At 43.9% G+C, this 22135-nt stretch overlaps 1 protein-coding gene across 1 annotated transcript in view; it reads left to right on the top strand.

Annotated features, from left to right (window-relative positions):
* Positions 1-456: 456 nt before the first annotated feature.
* The window catches only part of TTL (tubulin tyrosine ligase), a 192177-nt gene continuing 170498 nt past the window's right edge, over positions 457-22135 (top strand). Inside the window, exon 1 of the mRNA XM_086927220.1 lies at positions 457-1141. Coding sequence (XP_086783346.1) covers positions 985-1141 — 157 coding nt within the window. The 5' untranslated portion in view covers positions 457-984. The remainder of the gene's footprint in view (positions 1142-22135) is intronic.

Here is a 22135-nt window from a genome sequence, read left to right on the forward strand (position 1 = left end):
CTTCTGATGATTTGGTCATCCACCGAGCGTACCTTGAACCGCGACAAAATCTAAATGTTAATAAATGTAGTTTCCCCTAAATGTAACAGTTCATCTCTTAGTGTTAATGTCGTATTATGTAATACAAATAACAAAATAAAAACCCGTCCCCAGCAACTGCAGCAGCTGTTTAAGAAAGTGCTGGAGTCTGCTTCTTTTACTACCAGCATCATGGTCTCTGTGCGGACTCATTGAAACAGCGTCGTTAGCACTCTAGTTCTATTTTAGAAGTTGGAGGGGGTTGGGTCTGAAAAAGGGGCGGGGCGGCGCGGACTTCTATTATACTTGTCCTTCCTTTGTGTTACTTTCCTTGCGGCAATACGTGAATGCAAAATAGTTTTGTTTATTCTGCTTTACAAACCGAAATCGAAACCAAGAAGAAACTCTGTGCTTGCGCAGCGAAAATAAAAAGAGACTAACAAGCAACGGACAATCGGTTGATTAGAGTAGTCCAGTAGTGCTGGAACTTTTTTTTGTTTTAAACTGTAGTGGACGGCTGCAGCTAACATGGAGGTAGGATGCTAGAAACTTATAGGAGGGCTATAGTTTTTATTAAAATGTGCGTTTATGCACAACATAGTCGTGAAGAGATTGGGTGTTAGTGTGTCTTTAGGAGATGGTTGCCATGAGTCGCTGCCTATGGGCGGTGCCGGGGGTGTGGTGTTGGGGGGGATACATCCGCCCTTTTTCCAGTCACTGCACCGGGCTGCAGCAGTCTGTTGTAAAGCAGGCGGGGCCTGGCATGACAGAGCGGGTGCAGCTGCCACTCTGTGCCCCAGCAGAGAATAGCAGCCGGTGTGGCAGCGCAGGGCCCATGGAACAGCTGCTGATGGCTGTGGCTCGGGGTCCGCACGCCTCTGCTGCTCCCGTGGTGCGGCTGCTGCAGAGCTCTCCCCTCTGAGCCTGGAGCTGTGGCTGCGGCCCGAGCGAGCTGAAGCTTAAGCCATGTACACATTTGTAGTGCGGGACGAGAACAGCAGCGTCTATGCAGAGGTGTCCAAGATCCTCCTCTCCACCGGTCAGTGGAGGAGGCTTAAGAGGGACAATCCCAGATTCAACCTGATGCTGGGAGAGAGGAACCGGCTGCCCTTCGGGAGGCTTGGTAAGGCTCATTCAGACAATGCTCCATTCTACTACACCCTTCCTGTGCATCAACTCTCACCAACAAAGACACACCCACCCCTACATTTGCTTCTTTCTTATTTTTACCCTACATATGCCTACTTCTTGAAACCGTATCAGACCGCTTGTTTATGCTATACCTTTCCCCACACGCGTTCTTTAATTATTTCAGAGGATATTCAGGACGCTTTGCTTGGGTGGGGCCCTTCCCTGCTTGGAGAAAGGCGAGACGTGGTCTGGAATAAGTCGCGATGCGAGTGAGAAGTTGGTTCGAGCAGCGACCTGTACCATTTCTCATGAATATAACGCTCTAAATGGTGTGTCCTGTATAAAGTATGCTCCTTGCAGTTTAGTGTTACATTCCTTTTCGGAGAGCGTGAAACAAAGGACCGTCTCCGTTTGGATTCCTTAATGCAGATGATGTCATCCATGGCAGCATTAGAAAAGCAGGAAGGGCATTTAGGCGAAGGAGGGTTTTCTTGGGGCACTGACCCGACACTGTAACGAGGGATATTGTAAATGTCCGGAAATATAACTTCTGAAATAGATGCTTTCAATGTTTGATATATCTTATAAAGAGTTATAACGTTTTTTTTTAACCATGATTTTCTTATTACACTCCTTGGTTCGCCAAGAGGTTGATCTAGTATCCTGTTGACCTTCATTCTGTTTCTGCATTTAGTATACACTTGTATTCTTGTATGAATCTTTGATAACATACTTGACAACGACTTTGCCAGTGTCCAATATTTTTTTGGGGTCTTTTGAACCTATTCCACACCGAGGATTTTGCACTATTTTTCGGAGACACTATGGTCTTTTTTCGGGGGAGGGGGAGGGAAGGGACACTTTTTTAGAGTCATTGAGCCGGCACCAGATATGCACAGCGACCTGTCATACTGATTAGCAGGCTGTCATGGTCAAGGCTCTCTTCCGTCATTCGACGGTCCACTTTTCTTTCTGTTTCGATCGATACCTGTGTCCTCGGTTCTAATATTTTTTTGAATAAGGTGCATACCATAGATTTACCATGAAATTGACCAGGCACATTTATTGATGTATTCATCCATTGGACTAGCACGTAATTTAAGCAGGCGTCTTCCACCCAATGCATGATTATCAAACACTGGCAACGCCAATGTTTGTAGCCTTGGCAAACTGTTGCGATGGTTGAACTTTGTTTTTAAAAATAATTTGAGTATATGCCAGAAAATAAACGGAAAACAGAAAACATGCATCCATCCAAAGTGGCTGCTACATGCTCACAATAAAATGCTTAATTAAAAAAAATTAGACAACGAGAAAAGTCCCTATTCAAAACAGATATTGTTTAGAACAAAATACCCGATATAGGGTAATGTCTTATTATGGATCATGTGCTATAATAACCTACAAATATTGAACATAGCGATACTGACTAAACAATATAATCAAGTTAAACACTGTTTTTGGATTAGAGGTATGCAAGAAAAGATTACAAGAATATAAATGAAAATATTTTTTATTCAATAAAAATTTGAAAAATTAAATTTAGAATTACAATATGTACAAGATGATAAAAAATATTTTATCTTCTTGTGGAGAAGTGCCCAATCGTCAACAAGCATATGCAATTGCAAATAAATGTGGTGCACAGGGCTTCAGGTTGCACAGTCCCCATGAGGGATACTGGTCTCAGAATTGCAGAGAGGGCAGATGTACCTCAGGGACCTTTCTGGAACTCACCTCCTGTGTTGCTGAAATCTTTGGAGTCGTCAGGAGCTCGGGAGATACAAACTGGTCAGATGAGTTTAGGTGCTTTTGCAGGGGAGTAACTTTACTCCAAGGGGGATTCTTCGGTTGTCCAGCGTAGTGCAGGCAGTCAAAGTATTTGGCTCTTCTTAGCAGAATCTTGTCCAGGTAAAATCTAAAGTCCTGTAGCTAGGTAGCCCACTTTATACCCCTGGGACGGGGTTGGAAAGATTCTGTGGACCCTTGTAGGGAAGGGGAAGGAGAGGGGGCTGACTACACCCATGTCCTTTGTGCAGTTTTGCGCCAGAGCAGGAGCCAATGGCTCCCAGAAATGGATTGAGTGGGACTATGCACAGGGACACCAAACGTGCCCCCAGTGCAGACTTTCTGACACTCTCAGAGTGCACTCCCCCAGCCCTAATACACTAAACCTTGTCTGGTTCACACCTCCCTGTGACAGGATGACTATTGTCATGCCTTCCTCTGCTCTAGCTTGGCTCAGCAGCAGGAGAGCAAAATCGTGTGTGTAGTTGGCAGCTTTCATTTTGTGCTGCCTAGTTCAAAAAAGCTGGCACCAGGTAGACTAGTGACCCACATATGCCCCTTTGGAAGGATGGAATCATACCTGCCACACCAGTTACGGTTGTGTAGGTATCATTCCAAGGTGTTTGACACCAAACACGACATGTTTCTAAGCAGCCGTTTTAAAGTTAACATTTACCGCAAGGTTATAATGTACTTAAACATATATGTCTGGCTGCATCACAGACAACCCTGGAGAATGGTCTCTGAAGGCTGCAGACAGGCTCTGCTCATGCAGGGGCGAACCCTATCACGTAAAACCCAGCACCCTGACTTCAGGATTGATAAGGCCTGCCAAAGGAGTGACTGATAGGTTTTTAAGTGTAGTGATTTAGATAGATATAGTGAGCCTATATCTTAAGTAAGTGGTGCAAGCACCAACTTACACAGTCTGCTGTAGAAGGCTTGTCGTGGCAATTTGAATGGCCTCTCATGGGTGGCAAAATACATGCTTCAGTCCAAGGGAGGCCTCTGGGGTACCTATACCCTGGGTACATGGTGTACCATATACTAGGGACTGATAAGGGTATGCCAGTACCCAATCTGGAGTGTGCCTAAAGTACATACTTAGCAATTTAAGGTAGAAAGCAGATAGACTGGGGTCCTGAATAGAGGATCCCAGTCAGACTAGTCCAAAAACAGTGTGACCTCAGCAAAAAGTGGGGGTAACCATAAGAAGCAGATACTACTTTCCTACATCATGTTCCTGTCATCCGTTATTCTGCTTCCCTGCTCCTCTCTCCTTCGCTTCTCTCTACATTTCAAGTCCATGGCATGGGCAACATTCCTTTGCCATGGAGAAGGAACTGGAGGAAACTATAAATCACCCCCCCCCCAATAAAGGAAGTACAGCATGCAAGTAACAACTTAAGTTGATAACTTCATAACAGTATGTGTTGCTTTTAAATAAAACACTTTTCAGTTCCACTACAGATTTTATCATTATTGTTATTACTGTTAGTGAAGAAAACAAGATGAAACCTTCTAACTAAGCACTCCAATCATAGGTAGCTATAATGTTACTTAAACACTTTATTACTCAGACTTTAAAGAGAAAACGGAAAACAAATCAGCCTCCTAATGGGTAACCTAAGTGCAGGGAAAAGAAATATTTGGTATTTAAAGTTAACATAAAAATAAAATGCACTTTAAATAGGCATTGTCACTGAAGAGACAATCATTTTTTAAGGTGGATGTGAACAGTGTGACAACATTTTATACATTTCCTAAAAGTGAAAGGTCAGATGAGTACAGTGAGCTTTACATTGTGAAGGGCAGCACCGACATGTGAATTATAATTTAGCAGGCCAATTGTTGAATCCCACTTAGCGAAAGTCCTTCTGAATATATATATATATATATATATATATATATATATATATATATATATACTAGCAGCCCGTCCCGACGTTGTCTGGGTAGGAATTGCTGCCGGCCAGTAGTATATTGTTTTGTAGGATTTCGTTTTGATAGCATTTCTTATCTGTGACAGGCCTGTGAAACGCTCCGATTCACAGTGCACTGCTGATGCACTTAAGAGTGCACATTCAGTAGTGTGTGGACTCGAGTTTCCCTACTTTATTTTTCCTTGCAATATTATAAAGCGCAAACTCGACAACATGGCATGGGCACAATTTACATTACAGAAGAACACATTCATTTGTGGTAGGCACGGGGAGACAAAGCGATTTGCCTGGAATCACAGGATGTTGAGCTGATGCCGAGATTCGAACGTAGCTCCCCAGCTCTAAAGTTCGCAATTCTAGAACTTGTGGCGGGAGGTGTGTCTAAAAGTGTATGTCGGTGCTGGCCATCAATGAGAGAGACCTGTGCATTTTTCAAATGGGTGGTGAAAAAATATGAGTATGTTGCTGGAGATGTGGGCCGCCGTGCCACCAATGTACTTACCGGGGAGGGTAAACACCATTTATTCAGCAACTTTCTTTCCGCATACCATCACTCCGCATACTTTCATTACGAAAGTACCATGACTCCGCAATGCCATTATATGGCATTACATTTTATATGCTTATACCACGCATACATTTACATCGAAATTCGTTGTAAATGTATGAATGGTAAAAGCATGTTTTTAAAAAAATGTTTGGATAAGGTAAGTATGGGTATAGGGGTATATGTTTTGGGGTACTCAGGTATATGTTTTGGGGTGTTTGGGTATTTTAAGGGTTCAGATATAGTTTTGGGTTATGGGGTACAGGGGTAGGTTTAGGGTTTAGGGATAGTTATGAGTTTTGGGGTACAGGGGTATTTTTAGGGTTCAGGGCTAGATTTGCGTTTTGGTGTGTAGGGGTATTTTTAGGGTTCAGGGGTAGGTTTGGGGTTTGGGGTACAGGGGTATTTTAAGGGTTCAGGGCTAGGTTTGGGTTTTGGGGTACCGGGGTATTTTTAGGGTTCCGGGGTAGGTTTGGATTTTGAAGTACAGGGGTATTTATAGGGTTCAGGGCTAGGTTTGGGTTTTGGGGTACAGGGGTATTTTAGGGTTCACGGGTAGGTTTGGGTTTTGGGGTACAGGGTTATTTTTAGGGTTCAGGGCTAGGTTTGGGTTTTGGGGTACAGGGGTATTTTTAGGGTTCAGGGCTAGGTTTGGGTTTTGGGGTACAGGGGTATTTTAGGGTTCAGGGGTAGGTTTGGGTTTTGGGGTACAGTGGTATTTTTAGGGTTCAGGGCTAGGTTTGGGTTTTGGGGTACCAGGTTATTTTTAGGGTTCAGGGGTAGGTTTGGGTTTTGAGGTACTGGGGTATTTATAGGGTTCAGGGCTAGGTTTGGGTTTTGGGGTACAGGGGTATTTTTAGGGTTTAGGGATAGGTTTGGGTTTTGGGGTACAGGGGTATTTTTGGGGTTCAGGGGTAGGTTTGGGTTTTGGGTTAGGGGTATTTTAAGGGTTCAGGGCTAGGTTTGGGTTTTGGGGTACAGGGGTATTTTTAGGGTTCAGGGCTAGGTTTGGGTTATGGGGTACAGGGGTATTTTAGGGTTCAGGAGTGGGTTTAGGGGTACAGGGTTATTTTTAGGGTTCAGGGCTAGGTTTGGGTTTTGGGGTACAGGGGTATTTTTAGGGTTCAGGAATAGGTTTGGGTTTTGGGGTACAGTGGTATTTTTATGGTTCAGGGCTAGGTTTGGCTTTTGGGGTACAGGGGTATTTTTAGGGTTCAGGAATAGGTTTGGGTTTTGGGGTACAGTGGTATTTTTAGGGTTCAGGGCTAGGTTTGGCTTTTGGGGTACAGGGGTATTTTTAGGGTTCAGGGATAGGTTTGGGTTTTGGGGTACAGTGGTATTTTTAGGGTTCAGGGCTAGGTTTGGGTTTTGGGGTACCAGGGTATTTTTAGGGTTCAGGGGTAGGTTTGGGTTTTGAGGTACAGGGGTATTTATAGGGTTCAGGGCTAGGTTTGGGTTTTGGGGTATAAGGGTATTTTTATTGTTTAGAGATAGTTTTGGGTTTTGGGGTTCAGGGTATATTTATAGGGTTAAGATGGGTTAGTGTTTAAGCGTGTTGGGGTATTTTAAGGAGTAAGGGTGGGTTATGATTATGTGGTGCAGGGATATTTAAAGGGAGCAGGGTGGGATTAGCACACGATAAAAGGCATGGCATGAAGGGGCGGAACGTACCACACGCCCCCAGCGTTTGTCACGCCCCCAGCACACGCCCACAGCACAACGCAGACACGCCCACAAGGGACTACTTTGCTGGCACGGTTCTTTTACCTTTTAAATGTATATGGTGGGCGTCTACATAGCCTATGTCCTTCTGCTGCAACTGCCCTTTCCAACGCTGTATTGGGTGTTGTGATTGGTGCTGTACTTTTTGAGTTTACCCGCCTCAAAGGTTTAGGCTGTCCCTTTATATTATTAGTATGGAGATACTTGCAGGGACTCGAGCAAGATATATATATATATACTAGCAGCCCGTCCCGACCTTGTCCGGGAGCATTTAGGCTTCCCCCCTACCCCCGCCTGCCCCGACATTGCCCAGCAGCCCGTTGCCCCGCCAGCAGCCCGTGCCCCCGCCCGCCCCGTCCCCCACCTACCCCGATCATTGTTTTAGTAATTTCCCGTCCCCTGCCTGGCCCGACACCCGCGGATGTATGCCGCTACCTCGGGGTCAGCTACATCGCACGCTGTAAGATTGCGTCTATTACATCGCTTCCTCCATTACATAGTGACCAATGACATTGCATCCCTTTGCAACGCGATTGCATTGCTTCCCATTGGCCCTAACAGCACCCCGCAGTACGTTACGTCGCAGGGCAAAACCATGCGGTTTCTTGTGTTTGCCGCAAGATCCCACCTCTACCCCTGCCCCCCCCCTCCTGTCCCCCTCGACCCCAAATCTTCTACTTTTATTACTTTGTTAGTATGGTCCATTCAACCTCCCAGCATTTCACCCGTCCAACCATACACCCTTCATCCATCCGTCCATCCACCGATGTACATCACGAAACAGCTTTTCATGTACATATAACAGAAAAATTATACAGCATACAACATTCTCAAAAATGTACATTTTGCATAAATTATTTGCAGCATTTGTTGCAAGTTGGGGATTCAAACTCACGACCTTCCCCTTCATAAACGTTTCTTTTATCTCTTTACGCTATCATAAATTAAGAAAAGTTAGTCAGCGTGGTATTTTTTTTCCCCCCACATTTGTATCTTCATGTGCCTCAGCGAGGTATTTAATGTAAGCTCGTAATGTTTATCTTCAGGTGACAGCATACAACATTCTCAAAAATGTACATTTTGCATAAATTATTTGCAGCATTTGTTGCAAGTTGGGGATTCAAACTCACGACCTTCCCCTTCATAAACGTTTCTTTTATCTCTTTACGCTATCATAAATTATTTATGTATCTTCGTGTGCCTTCATGTGTTTATCTTCAGGTGCCTCAGCGTGGTATTTGCGGGTATTAGCTCGTAATGCTTATCTTCAGGTGCCTCAGCGTGGTATTTGCCGGTATTTATTTCAACAGCGCCATCCAAATCATGTGCCTCAGCGTGGTATTAGCCGGTATTTATTTCAACATCGTACTGTTTGGATCAAGTGCCTCATATTTTAACATCTGGGTATTTATGTTTAGCTTCATGTGTCTCAGCGTGGTATTTGCCGGTATTTATTTCAACAACGCCAACCAAATCATGTGCCTCAGCCTGGTATTTGCCGGTATTTATTTCAACAGCGCCATCCAAATCATGTGCCTCAGCGTGGTATTTGCCGGTATTTATTTCAACAGCGCCATCCAAATCAGCCTCCAAACAGCCACCCAATGTAGATGCTATGCAATCGCTAGCGACTTAAAGGTCCATGCGATGTTATAGCATGCGTCGTAATAGCATGCGTTCTGAAGCCTGCCGCGATGTCCTAGTCGCGTTGGATGGAAGCAGGATGCAATACTTTCGTTGCAACGGATGTTTCCCGACACCCGCCTTTCCCGACACTGTCCCCGGAGCATTACCTGAGCCGCACGTCCTCATTTCACCGCTCCTCGCGCCTCAGCCACCGGTCCTCATTTCTCCACTCCGCTGCTCTGCTCCTTACCGCCTGTCTGCTGCCGCTCCTCCCCCGCGCCATGTCCGCCGCTCCTCGGACGCCTCTCCTCCCCGTGCTGACGTGAGCACGCACGTCGCGGCCAGCGCTACTTTGGGGGAGAGTGGGGGGGGGGATTGGGGGAGAACTACTTTTTAAAAAATATAAATATTGTAAATAACGTTTTATTTTGTCATTTATATAGCCTATAACCATCTACACACCCTGACGATTTCAACGGTGTATTGGGTGTGTAGATTGGCGCTGTGGTTCCAGAGTTTACCCGCCTCAAAGCCTGAAAGTTCTTACTTTATTATAGTAGTATAGATATATACTGTGTATGAATTTTTGGAAAAATAATACTCTTGTGAGACAAATACATCCCAAAGGCTAGATTTAAAAATGTTGCTGTCTGAAAGATACTGGCTAGTTTGGGTGAGATCATTGGGGCTCTCTGTCCTATAGTCTTTACATTGAAACTTGCATGCATCTTCATTGTTCTTAATTATTGTTAGAACCCTGACGAACTTGTGGGCATTTGAGATCATTGCGTAGTTAGATGTTATTGATATAAAGTGCTCGTATTGCTTATGTTCAGGTGCTGTAGCCCATTTTGTGTCCTAAATTACTAGCTAGGCGAGTTGGTGCTGTGCATGAATGGAAGAAACTTGTATGGGGTTGCTCCTACAAAAAACAGATCATTGTTCCTCCTCCTTTGCTTCCAACTCTATTGCTATAAATGGTGTCAAGGATGACTTTGAACTCTGCATCCAAAATCAACAGGGTAGTTATGCTGACCTGGAAAAGCTCAGCATGTTCGTGCACCTGGCAAATTGAAAATAATGTGTCGTACATTTTAATGTGTATTCCAAGTTTCACTCTAGCCATGGCCTATTCTCTAGAGGACACCGTTATGCTTTTGCTCTGTTTAAATCGTATTCTCAACACAGCTGTCTAGAACATCTTAAATTCTTTATATAACAGCCAAGGAAACAGGACCTCACTGACCGCTCAAAGGAAAAACCAGACTATATAATCACGGTGTAAGCACACAGTCTCTGGAATGATCTGCTTCATTAAGTGCTGTAGTATTATCTGCATGACACTGACGCACAGAGAACTTGTCGGTATATGTTTCTGATTTGCATGCCACTCCGTATCACTTCTATGGCCATTTTTCGATGCACAGTTGCGTGAGTTTAAAATTGCTTGTTAGCAAAGGTTTTTTCTTGATGGGTTGTGGCCTATTAATTCATGTGCAGCCCGATTTGAATGTCAAGTTCATAGCATTTCCAATATAAATCATTTACATAGTAGACAGAAACCTGTTAAAACAATACAGTGTTAATAGTACTTTATTTACCTTTGGTCTACATGATGACTGTGTATAGCGCCAGGCAGCATGTGCTACTTGTGTGTGCTTGTTTAGTCATGGTACATAACACTGAGGCCTGTGAGTTCTATTTTGGGAGCCCAATGCCTCGAAGGGCTAGTTGGAGGCAAGGACTGCAAACCCCTGACCTCGAGATGTGGATTGCAGACATTCCTGAGGGATGAACTTGGAACATACACGCTGGAGGAAGGGGAGCACAACTTCCCCTGTGCACATCAAAAGTCTTTTGATTCCAGTAAGAGGGTCTGGTCAGTGGAGCCTGGGCTTATTGTAAAGTGGGATGGTGGGTCTGCAAAGGTAAGGCCTGTGGACCATGGAATCATGATGGAGGGGAATCTTAGGCCTTTAAACTTTTGTGGGGCATATCTCAGTGGAGGCGGGCAACCAGGTGTGAACCTCGGTTAATTTTTTGGCAGCATTGAGGGTCCATCAAATTTGGAATCTGTCGTGCTGATCAGCAGACTGTCACTTTGGCAAAGGACAGGACGGTTTCGAGGGCATTTCAAAGGAGTCAACACAGCATGTCAGAAAACAAGGCACTACATCACATCTGAGTCTTGATATGCATTATAAACGTGGGAGCCTGAGTCCTACAAACTGTTCATCAGTGTAGACAAGATCACCACAACTTCTATCTGCTGCAACCAGGACTGGAGACCAAGGCTGTTAGTTTCCCAGCCGGTTGAGGCTCCATGACCTAGGAAGTCAATAACACTTGCTATGTGCCTGCATGCCAAGACCAATGTGTCTTAAAGAGAGCGGATGGAGTGAGGCCTAGTGTCATCCTGGAGAATGTGAGGGGTCTGGACTGTGGCGAGAGAGAGCCATCCTCCCTCTTATGGAAGTCGGCAACCCCCATCAGAGATGTAATGAAGTTTGGGTCCATCACCTGTTACTGTGGCCCCCTTATGCTAGGAGGCAGAGGTGTGGAATTCCTATAGCCTGACACCCGGTACATATTGTTTGGGGTCAAGGTCAACACGTTTTCATGTGCATTTTGTCCTTGAGACAAGTAGGACCAACCTCCTACAGCACAAACCCTTGTCTGCCAGTTTACAGTCCCACATTATGGATCAGGGAAAGGCATTGCCTGCAGTTAAGGTAATATTTGTGTCCATGTGTTAATGCTGTTCAAACTTATTTTTATGATTATTTAATGCAAAGCCTTTATTATTAGGGTGAATGCTACAAGTAAATGTTGTAAGCTCAGACTGCATTACTGGCAGGTTCCAGTATAAAAATGTGTACAGACGTTTTCAATGTTTAGCAATATGAGGCTATGTACAATGCTCCCAGAATGCTCTCTGATTAGATGAAAATATTTGCAGACGCTTGATAGCAAGATTGATGATTATTTGTTTTCAAAATAAAATGTTCCCAAAAAAATGCAAAAACATTTCGCTAAACTACTGTAAAATGTAGGTACCATTTCTTTGCAGCATCATTTAGTAAAATGTGTTGATGTACGCTAGTATTTCCCAAAAGTATTCATAATGGAAAATCAGTGTAACCAGTTTTATCAAGATTGTGAGAAACATAAAAATAAACGAGCATTGGTAAAGCCAATAGGTCTGAGATTGTTGCTCAGCCTTTTGTTTTTGTAAATGCGTGACTTGTTCTGGCATTGTTTTTGTAAAACCTTATTGGTGTAGGAGCTGCTGGGCCCTCACCATTATAACAAACATTGGCAAAAGCCAAAATAGTTTTGGTCTCAAAAAGCACACATTGCCACAGTAGTTCCTGGTACTGAACAAAACAACTGTGTCGATGTGCTCCTTGTGAAAGAACAGAATGCTGTCACTCACAGTGAAGCTAGCCGAGAGAGAGACGGACAGAACTCTAATAATAACAAACGGTCATGGTTAACACCAGACCTAATTAGGTGCCCAATCCATATCCATACTAATAATATAAAGAGACAGCCTAAACCTTTGAGGCGGGTAAACTCAAAAAGTACAGCACCAATCACAACACCCAATACAGCGTTGGAAAGGGCAGTTGCAGCAGAAGGACATAGGCTATGTAGATGTCCACCATATACATTTAAAAGGTAAAAGAACCGTGCCAGCAAAGTAGTCCCGTGTGGGCGTGTCTGCGTTGTGCTGTGGGTGTGTGCTGGGGGCGTGTGGTACGTTCCGCCCCTTCATGCCATGCCTTTTATCGTGTGCTAATCCCACCCTGCTCCCATTAAATATCCCTGCACCACATAATCATAACCCACCCTTACTCCTTAAAATACCCCAACACGCTTAAACACTAACCCATCTTAACCCTATAAATATACCCTGAACCCCAAAACCCAAAACTATCTCTAAACACTAAAAATACCCTTATACCCCAAAACCCAAACCTAGCCCTGAACCCTATAAATACCCCTGTACCTCAAAACCCAAACCTACCCCTGAACCCTAAAAATACCCTGGTACCCCAAAACCCAAACCTAGCCCTGAACCCTAAAAATACCACTGTACCCCAAAACCCAAACCTATTCCTGAACCCTAAAAATACCCCTGTACCCCAAAAGCCAAACCTAGCCCTGAACCCTAAAAATACCACTGTACCCCAAAACCCAAACCTATTCCTGAACCCTAAAAATACCCCTGTACCCCAAAAGCCAAACCTAGCCCTGAACCCTAAAAATACCACTGTACCCCAAAACCCAAACCTATTCCTGAACCCTAAAAATACCCCTGTACCCCAAAACCCAAACCTAGCCCTGAACCCTAAAAATAACCCTGTACCCCTAAACCCAAACCTACTCCTGAACCCTAAAATACCCCTGTACCCCATAACCCAAACCTAGCCCTGAACCCTAAAAATACCCCTGTACCCCAAAACCCAAACCTAGCCCTGAACCCTTAAAATACCCCTAACCCAAACCTACCCCTGAACCCCAAAAATACCCCTGTACCCCAAAACCCAAACCTATCCCTAAACCCTAAAAATACCCCTGTACCCCAAAACCCAAACCTAGCCCTGAACCCTATAAATACCCCTGTACCTCAAAACCCAAACCTACCCCTGAACCCTAAAAATAACCTGGTACCCCAAAACCCAAACCTAGCCCTGAACCCTAAAATACCCCTGTACCCCAAAACCCAAACCTAGCCCTAAACCCTAAAATACCCCTGTACCCCAAAACCCAAACCTAGCCCTGAACCCTAAAAATAACCCTGTACCCCAAAACCCAAACCTACCCCTGAACCCTAAAATACCCCTGTACCCCAAAACCCAAACCTAGCCCTGAACCCTATAAATACCCCTGTACTTCAAAACCCAAACCTACCCCGGAACCCTAAAAATACCCCGGTACCCCAAAACCCATTCCTAGCCCTGAACCCTTAAAATACCCCTGTACCCCAAACCTACCCCTGAACCCTAAAAATACCCCTACACACCAAAACGCAAATCTAGCCCTGAACCCTAAAAATACCCCTGTACCCCAAAACCCATAACTATATCTGAACCCTTAAAATACCCAAACACCCCAAAACATATACCTCAGTACCCCAAAACATATACCCCTATACCCATACTTACCTTATCCAAACATTTTTAAAAAAACATGCTTTTACCATTCATACATTTACAACGAATTTCGATGTAAATGTATGCGTGGTATAAGCATATAAAATGTAATGCCATGCGTTATAATGGTATTGCGGAGTCATGGTACTTTCGTAATGAAAGTATGCGGAGTGATGGTATGCGGAAAGAAAGTTGCTGAATAAATGGTGTTTACCCTCCCCGGTAAGTACATTGGTGGCACGGCGGCCCACATCTCCAGCAACATACTCATATTTTTTCACCACCCATTTGAAAAATGCACAGGTCTCTCTCATTGATGGCCAGCACCGACATACACTTTTAGACACACCTCCCGCCACAAGTTCTAGAATTGCGAACTTTAGAGCTGGGGAGCTACGTTCGAATCTCGGCATCAGCTCAACATCCTGTGATTCCAGGCAAATCGCTTTGTCTCCCCGTGCCTACCACAAATGAATGTGTTCTTCTGTAATGTAAATTGTGCTCATGCCATGTTGTCGAGTTTGCGCTATATAATATTGCAAGGAAAAATAAAGTAGGGAAACTCGAGTCCACACACTACTGAATGTGCACTCTTAAGTGCATCAGCAGTGCACTATGAATCGGAGCGTTTCACAGGCCTGTCACAGATAAGAAATGCTATCAAAACGAAATCCTACAAAACAATATACTACTGGCCGGCAGCAATTCCTACCCGGACAACGTCGGGACGGGCTGCTAGTTATTAAATAAAGTCTCAAAAGTGCACTGATGTCCTTGGATTAAGTGCAGATACAGGGCTTTCGTGAATTCACAAGACTTTACAGAAGCAGGCCAAGAAATAGTAATCCTAGAAAGGATTTGTGAACTGCATTTTACCATGAGCAAATGTGCAGGTGTAGGTTTGCTCATGCGAAACTCTGAGTGTTTGCAAGTTCACTTTCCCTCCACCCATTTTTTTCCCAACCTTGGAAGAAGTTTGAGGTCTGCCATTGCCAGGAGTACATTTCCAACCTTTTTCAGTTTGGAAAGATATTAGAGAAGAGTTGGTACAAAACCTTAAAACATGCAAGTTAGTAGGTTTGCACAACTCAAAAGGGCATTCCAACCCTGGTACTGTTGCCGACCATTACCTTCTCCCAGTATGTAGATCTGCGAAAACGAGGCAACATAAGGGAATTGCTAACATTCAAACACTACTGTGGTGTGAGCCTGTTTAAATGTTGTGGTAGAGGGAAACAAAACTGATATTTTACAACCTTTGTTTCACAATCATTGTCAGATAGCTCACATGACAAAAAGCACTAAATGTAATAAGAGCAAGGAAACTAAATACCATTTTCCAACGAACAGATAAGGTATAATTAGTAAAAAGACAAACTGACATTTGACCCCTGCTCATGAACAGACCAAATGTGTCAAGATTGAAACAAGATTTAAAGGTGGCTTAATTGCTCATTCACTTTCTGAATGAACAGAAAACCTGTCTGTTCCTTCCAGCTTAAGTTCACTCTCCAGCACAGACAAGTAAGTGCTGAAAATCGCTCGACCTGATTAAAATCTCACTCGCCTTGGCGAGTGGGCAAGTGAATTTTTCTAGGCCTGGATGGGTATAGAACTCCAGGGCAAAGCTGAAATGTATGGAAGGAAAGACGAAATGCTGGTTGATTCAATGTCACCATACCTGATTGTTGCATGAGAAATCTTGTCCACAATTTGCTAAAGATCAGGAATGTTTCTTTTCTGTTTTTAGTACAAGAAGTCATAGGGGTTTCTAATGTGTACATATTAAATAGTTTTCATACAGGTATATCTTACCTACATAAACAGAGCAAGAAAGTCAAGACCTTTAAGGTAGAATAAATGTTTGGATTGGCTTAGCGTGACACAGACTTAACCTTGGATTGTATGGAACAAATGTGTATGTTGAATTTTTTAATTCAGGTAGGTTGCAGTGTTCAAAGTATGTTTATTATTGGTCTAAACCGAGCAATCAAAGACTCAATACTCGCTCCTTAAAATACAGCAGAAAATCCAATATACATTTTTAAAAAACGTACATTTTTGGGCACATACATGGTCTTTCTAATATTATGCACTTTTTCAACATACCACTTTAAAGAGATGTTGTGTAAATATTGTTTTAGATTAACATGTACTATTTATGATCTTGGTGAGGGTTGGTTGAGTTGATTTTGCATGAATCAATTTTCTATGGATTTGCTCTTTTTATGTAGGTTCTTGCAGTTAGTCTCTGTTTTTTTATTTCTTTTTAGCTCAGTACTTATCAATTTTGCATCTAAGGGTGCCTTAATTGGAATCCCATAGCATTTCTGTAGAGATGTTTGTTGTATACAGAATGTGTTGCCTAAAAGAGTCATCTTAGGTTCTGATACACTTTTTTGAGGATCCACTGTATCAGTGCATGGTCAAATAAAACAATCTGATTGAATTATGAGTAAATTATAGTAAACAGGAGAATATTCTACTAAAGAATTTAGGTGGTTCTTAAATGAGTGGTATGTGTGAATGGAAGGTGAATTTGATTTACCTGGGTTTTCTGAAGGACTCGTTTGCATTATGCCAATATTGACAATCTTGTCCTTTAAAAGCTTTTGAAATTCCAGTCGGTGAATGGACCCAGGGAATTGTTGTAGCCATTGCCTGTGATTAGGTTTTGTTCTTGTATTCCTAGGGCAACTTTGGGGATTTTCCAGCATTTCAGGCTCACTGGTAGTATCACACGTTGACGAGAGAGCATCTTGTTTTGGTTTTGAAGGATTTCTTTACCTGTCTGCCATTGTTGTCCCATTTAAGGACAATAATGGAGGCCCTTAACCCTTGCTGGATAAAAATGTATTGCAACTTCATACTTTTTTTCTCATTTGACCATGTTACATCATGTTTGTATTTCATTATGAATTTAACAAATACTCTATCATCCAGGTGTGTATCTTGGACAAAGGTAATCGCTGTATTTAGTTTTTATTTTCTAATTAAGATCACTGTAACTGCAAGCCATTTCCTCACCCTCTAGACTGAGCACAACTCAATAGGAGTACAACCAGTGTTCTAGTCAGTAGTTTAGTCCTTACCTGGTTGTTGTACATCTATTCTGCTTGTGGTCAAAGATAAACATGAATACCTTCCTCACAGGGCCAGCTTATACTACAAAAGTAAGACCGTGTGGTCTACCGTAAAAGTTGCATATGTGTGGTTAATTATATGACTTTGTGAGCAACCAATGATGTCTGAGAGCGTTGGATTCCTGGTATAGTTCAGTCTCTAGGTAAAGACCATCAATTATCTTGTCAGTGTGGCCTCTGATTACTTCGTGATGTAAGACATCCCATAATACCTCCTGGCATTATGTATCGTACTTGGTTAGTCCTCCAGAGAGTAAGACATTTGCTGAGCTTCAAATCTTTTCAGCTAGAGCTAACCGGAAGTATAACGACGGACGGCCATCTTTTTAGTTTGTCCTTCCCTGTTCCATTGAGATTTTGTTGTTCCAACTAGGCACACAACAACCTAGATACAGTGTTATGTGCTGGGAGGCAAGGAAGGAATGAGCAGCACACGGCTGTGGAGGGCGAGATTGGGGGACAGCTATTTTAAGGTCTGTCCCTGTTTGTGTCTGTCTCTTTCCATGTGTGTGTTTCTCTATCTCTCTATCTAGAGTCTCTCAGTCTAAAAAAAATTGACATTCACAACTTTGCTACAAAATGCAATGTTTGACCCCTATTTTAAAAAAAAAAGATTCTTCAAACACATCTTATTTTCTAACCCACCTACCATAGGTAACACTTGCTGTGATTGCACGCCATGTGCTTTCCACAACAACAACGTAAGCATCAAGACATGGAAAGTTCTCCAACTGCCACTGCTACTCCAAACAATTGACTTATTCACCCCACTTTCATCTTGGTACAATATTAGCTACTTGTATGTCAGTGAATTATAATGCAATCATGTACATTCAGGTTGACACAGGTGCTATGAAAATAAAGCGGAAACATTGAAGCAACATCTTTTAGAATTATGAAAATGTGTGTGTGTGTGCCCATTGAGGTACTTTCGCTCAAAGATCACACTATGCTTATTCCCTCACACTACGATGAGTCTAGGCTCACAAATCCTTATTTTAGAGCATCGGAAAGATGTTGCCAGTCCCTTTGAATGTGAATGGGATACCTCTTCAGCCTATTTTATTAATTGATTTCAACTAAGTAGACTTTTACACACAGCCACTGCATACAGGTATACAAACAACATTTAAGAAAAGAGCACTGTACACAGAGCTTGTGGATATAGCTATGGAGTACGTGGGGGATCAGAAGACAAATGTGTCATAATGCACATTAAAAGGGTGACAGAAACTCAGTAGCTCTCTCAGTTCAGGCTGCTGTGACTTTCTAGGTGGCATTTCCACAACTAACTTCATTACGGAAGTGGGACCGAGAGATCTGACATGCTCTCAAACAATTGGGTTCTTGTTCTTGAACCCTAATATAATTCAATCAGTCTCCTTAAACCATTCAGGGATATTGATCTAATTGCAGATTTAAGGTCCCCAGGCCAGTCATAAATGTTAACCTCCTCTGCTGTTAACCAGTGGAGGCTTTTGCACCATATGGCATTCTGGTGCTGCCCTATCTCTCCCCCCCTTGGGTAACGTTAGTTAATAGGATGTTGTTAACCAGGGACCTGATCGTAATAGTGCAGTAGTGTGGCTCACTGGTTAGAGGCGGCAGACCCGAGAGCAGAGGACGGCCCGGGACCAGGGTTCGATTCCCGACGCGGCAGGTTTCTGGACCAGGGTCAGCGGACTCGATAATTCTCTCGCCTCGGTGCCCATTCTGATCAGCGATCACACTCGGCAACTCTGGGCATAAGCTTGCCTCATCTGCACTAACGGCCCCACCAGACCGCCGGGGATGCCTGGTCTCACCCTGGAGATACCCATTAAGGGACCATCTCTCAGGGAAGCCAGGAAGGGTTTCGCAGCGGTCGAAGCGCGGAGATACTCCTCCGGGAGTCGATCCTAGCGCTATATAAAAAACTTGCAATTGCAATTTGCAATATTTTTGCTGGGTTAGGAAAGATTTCAATCTCTGAGAGCTTCATAAGTATGCCCTGGCTGAGATAGCTGAGATATTAAGCTGGGTTCCTCAAGTATCTTCTTCATTGAACTTTCTTTCTCCTTGTGTTCCAAATTGTCATTCAAGAGATTTATGTTAATTGCTTTGGGTTTCCCCCCCCCCCCCCCCCCCCCCCCCCAAAAAAAAGCTATTTACATAAATGTTGTTTAGGATGTCAATTGAGCTGCAGTGGACGTGGGCCCTTTTCATAAAACCTTTGGAAAGACCTTTGTATTTACACCCATTGTTCCGACCAGGAGGGTCAGCAAAGCATCTAAGAGGCCTGTAAATGGATGCTTACTGTGGAGCGGTAGACTGTTTCAGTCTTGTGTGTATGTCTCTACCTTGCCGTTGATCAAACTGGTTTCAGTGCACCAATCATATCAAAGTTTTCTCTGGCGGGCTTCCTTTCCTTTATCAGAATATTGATGTCTTTTTTTGAATTCAGTAATTTGCAACAGATTGATATAAGGTTCTTCTGGAGATTGTGTGAAGAACTAAGGTTGCAGACTATACTGTTTGGGGCCTCAGAAAGAGGGTGCTCTTCCCTTATAAATCCATGATCCCCATTCATTAGTCTTAGGTCTACAACATTGTTTTGGGCTCTTTGTACTATAAATAAGCCCTTGCTGAAATGGGTTCATGGCGGTGGAGGTCTCTATGGTCTTCGGTGGTAACAAATGAAACTTAACTAATTGAAGTAGAAAAATAGGTTGATGAAACCACGAGTTGGGGCTGAGTCCTAATTTGTTGCATTATCTAAGGTGTCTCTGGGTTGTATCTTTTTCTTCTCCTCCTCCATCGACCTTCTAAATTTCTTCTTGAGAAATACCTGTATCCAGCTACCTAAGCATCAAAATGCAGAAGATGGTGAAGACAGGGAAGATGATGAATACTTTTCCACCCGGAGCTCCTGAGGTTCTAAACTCACTAGCAGCAGTGTAGAAAGGGGCTGCTTTCCACAGAATGTGCACTCAGTGTGGAGTAGGGGTTTGGGCGGACCGGAATAACAGGCGGGGAGGCCGGATGTAGTGCGATATGATCAGCGAGATTTATTGACTTTGCAGGGTATGGGGGTTCTCCGCTGGGCTGGGGTCGTCAGGTGAGGGTCTCTGCTGGGCTGGGGTCGTCTTGTCCTGGGATGTGCACCGGTGTGCCTCGGAGGTATATACAAAGGAGAGAAAGTACAGGGCCGTTAGTCCTTTAGCGTAGGACCGTTGAAGTACTGTCCCCGACACCGGGTTGTGGAGTTTCGGAAAACGAAATGTGGGGGCGGGACGGTAAGGAAGGCTAGGAAGGAGAGGGCAAGAAAGAGGAGGGGAAGAGGGTGATATCGTGAAGGGAAGGTGCAATGGCCTCTATACAAACTACAGTGTGGGTGGTAGGGTTATCTATAATATACAGTGGCTCTGTGGTCTATCAGGTGAGGTTCTATTTACACTACTTTACAACTATCTACAATGGGAACACAGAGAATAGGTAACAGTGTACTCACATGCCCCGCCGCAACTCTCCAGCGAGTTGCGGCCGCTCTCCAGCCGCCTCCTGAGGACTCCACCAGTCTTCGGACCAAACGTCCTCTTCCTCGTCCTCGCCTCTTCAACTCGCTTCCACTCTCCGTCACGGGTTCTTCGCTTGCTGGCTCCTGCCACGGGTCTGCTGCTCGGAACACTCTCTCTTCCGGGTTGTCGGCTTTTCTGTGTTCCGGGGATGTACTTCCGGGATCAGGGGGGACCGCTTCCGGTTCTCCGCGCGTCGCCACTGGTTCCTGTAGAGGGAGAGAGAGGGGAGGAGTCCTGGTTGTCAGGGACGCGTTTTGGCCGGGCTCGTAGATCGGGGACCTCAGGCTCGGACGCCACCCCGCTGAGGTAAGGGCCGCTTCTTTTCCACACTCAGGTAGCCGCATCTCACTTTGTTGCTACATCCTGCTCACTTCCTGCCTTTCCATGACTGCCCAAAACTTCTAAGGATTTAGGTAGTACAGGCAGCATGTTTGAGTAGAGTAACTAGGTGATGGCTGCGTTTAAGCCCATTAATGAAATCTTTTTTTCGATTGGTAGCAGCTCAGGGCCTGTGGGTAGAACCACAGGAGATATTTCAGAATGCATGGCGGGTCTGTCTGCAGCACAGTGCGTTTACAATCTGTTTCATAGGCATAGCTTAGGCCATAAAATAGTAACATTAGGATAGTAAGGGTAGTAGTATCAGCAGTAATTGTGGAAAGTAACATTGTGACAACTATGTGTAAATAGAAAAAGAAGTGAAAGAAGGGATAAACATAAAGTTAACATATTAGTTATTAAGTAAATGCGTGTATCCAGGGAAACTGAGGCAGCGTGCCAGCAAATAAGGAATTGTTCTCCATGGAAAAGGGATCATTCATTCATTTCTGTCAGCTAACATCAAGCAAATATAGAGAGCTGGGGAAACTAAGGAGTTTGCTGCTTATGCACTCTCCTTGCAGTCCATGTGCTGCCAATCATCGTCCATAGGTAAGGGATACTAATGGCAGAGGATCAAAATATGTTTTTCTCCTGCCTCTGTGCATCGAAGTGCATACTTGCAGACACCCTTGGGCTCAACACCAACAAGCCACACTACACTTGGGTACACATGGCTGCATGCATACTGTCCTGGATGGCCATCTCCATTCGCTATCAATCTGCTCATCTGTTGGGCAGGTAGAAATGATTGACAGTATTTTTGAGGGGGGCATTGGCAAAGCCTTGAGGTCTTGTTTTAAATACCCCTTGACTAGGTCTATGCTTTTTGCCCTTGCTATAGAGCATCGACAAAAACACAAAGGCACAAATGACGCGGCTGCTTTTGCTGGACATGGCATTCTTTATGTAGGCGCACATAGGCTCCACTACTTATGCTCTTTCCTACTCGCTAATGTAGGTGCCATTTTCATTTTAAGATGGCCAGTTGGATTGTAAATATGGGAAAAATATAAATTGTAAGCATGTAAAAGCACTTGCGTATAGCAGAGCGCAGTTTAAAAAATATATATATATGCCCACAAGGGATAGAGAAACACCAGAAGAGCAAGTGGGGATAAGG

Source organism: Lissotriton vulgaris, chromosome 6 (genome assembly GCF_964263255.1).
Source record: "Lissotriton vulgaris chromosome 6, aLisVul1.2, whole genome shotgun sequence".
NCBI classification, from domain to species: Eukaryota; Metazoa; Chordata; class Amphibia; order Caudata; family Salamandridae; genus Lissotriton; species Lissotriton vulgaris.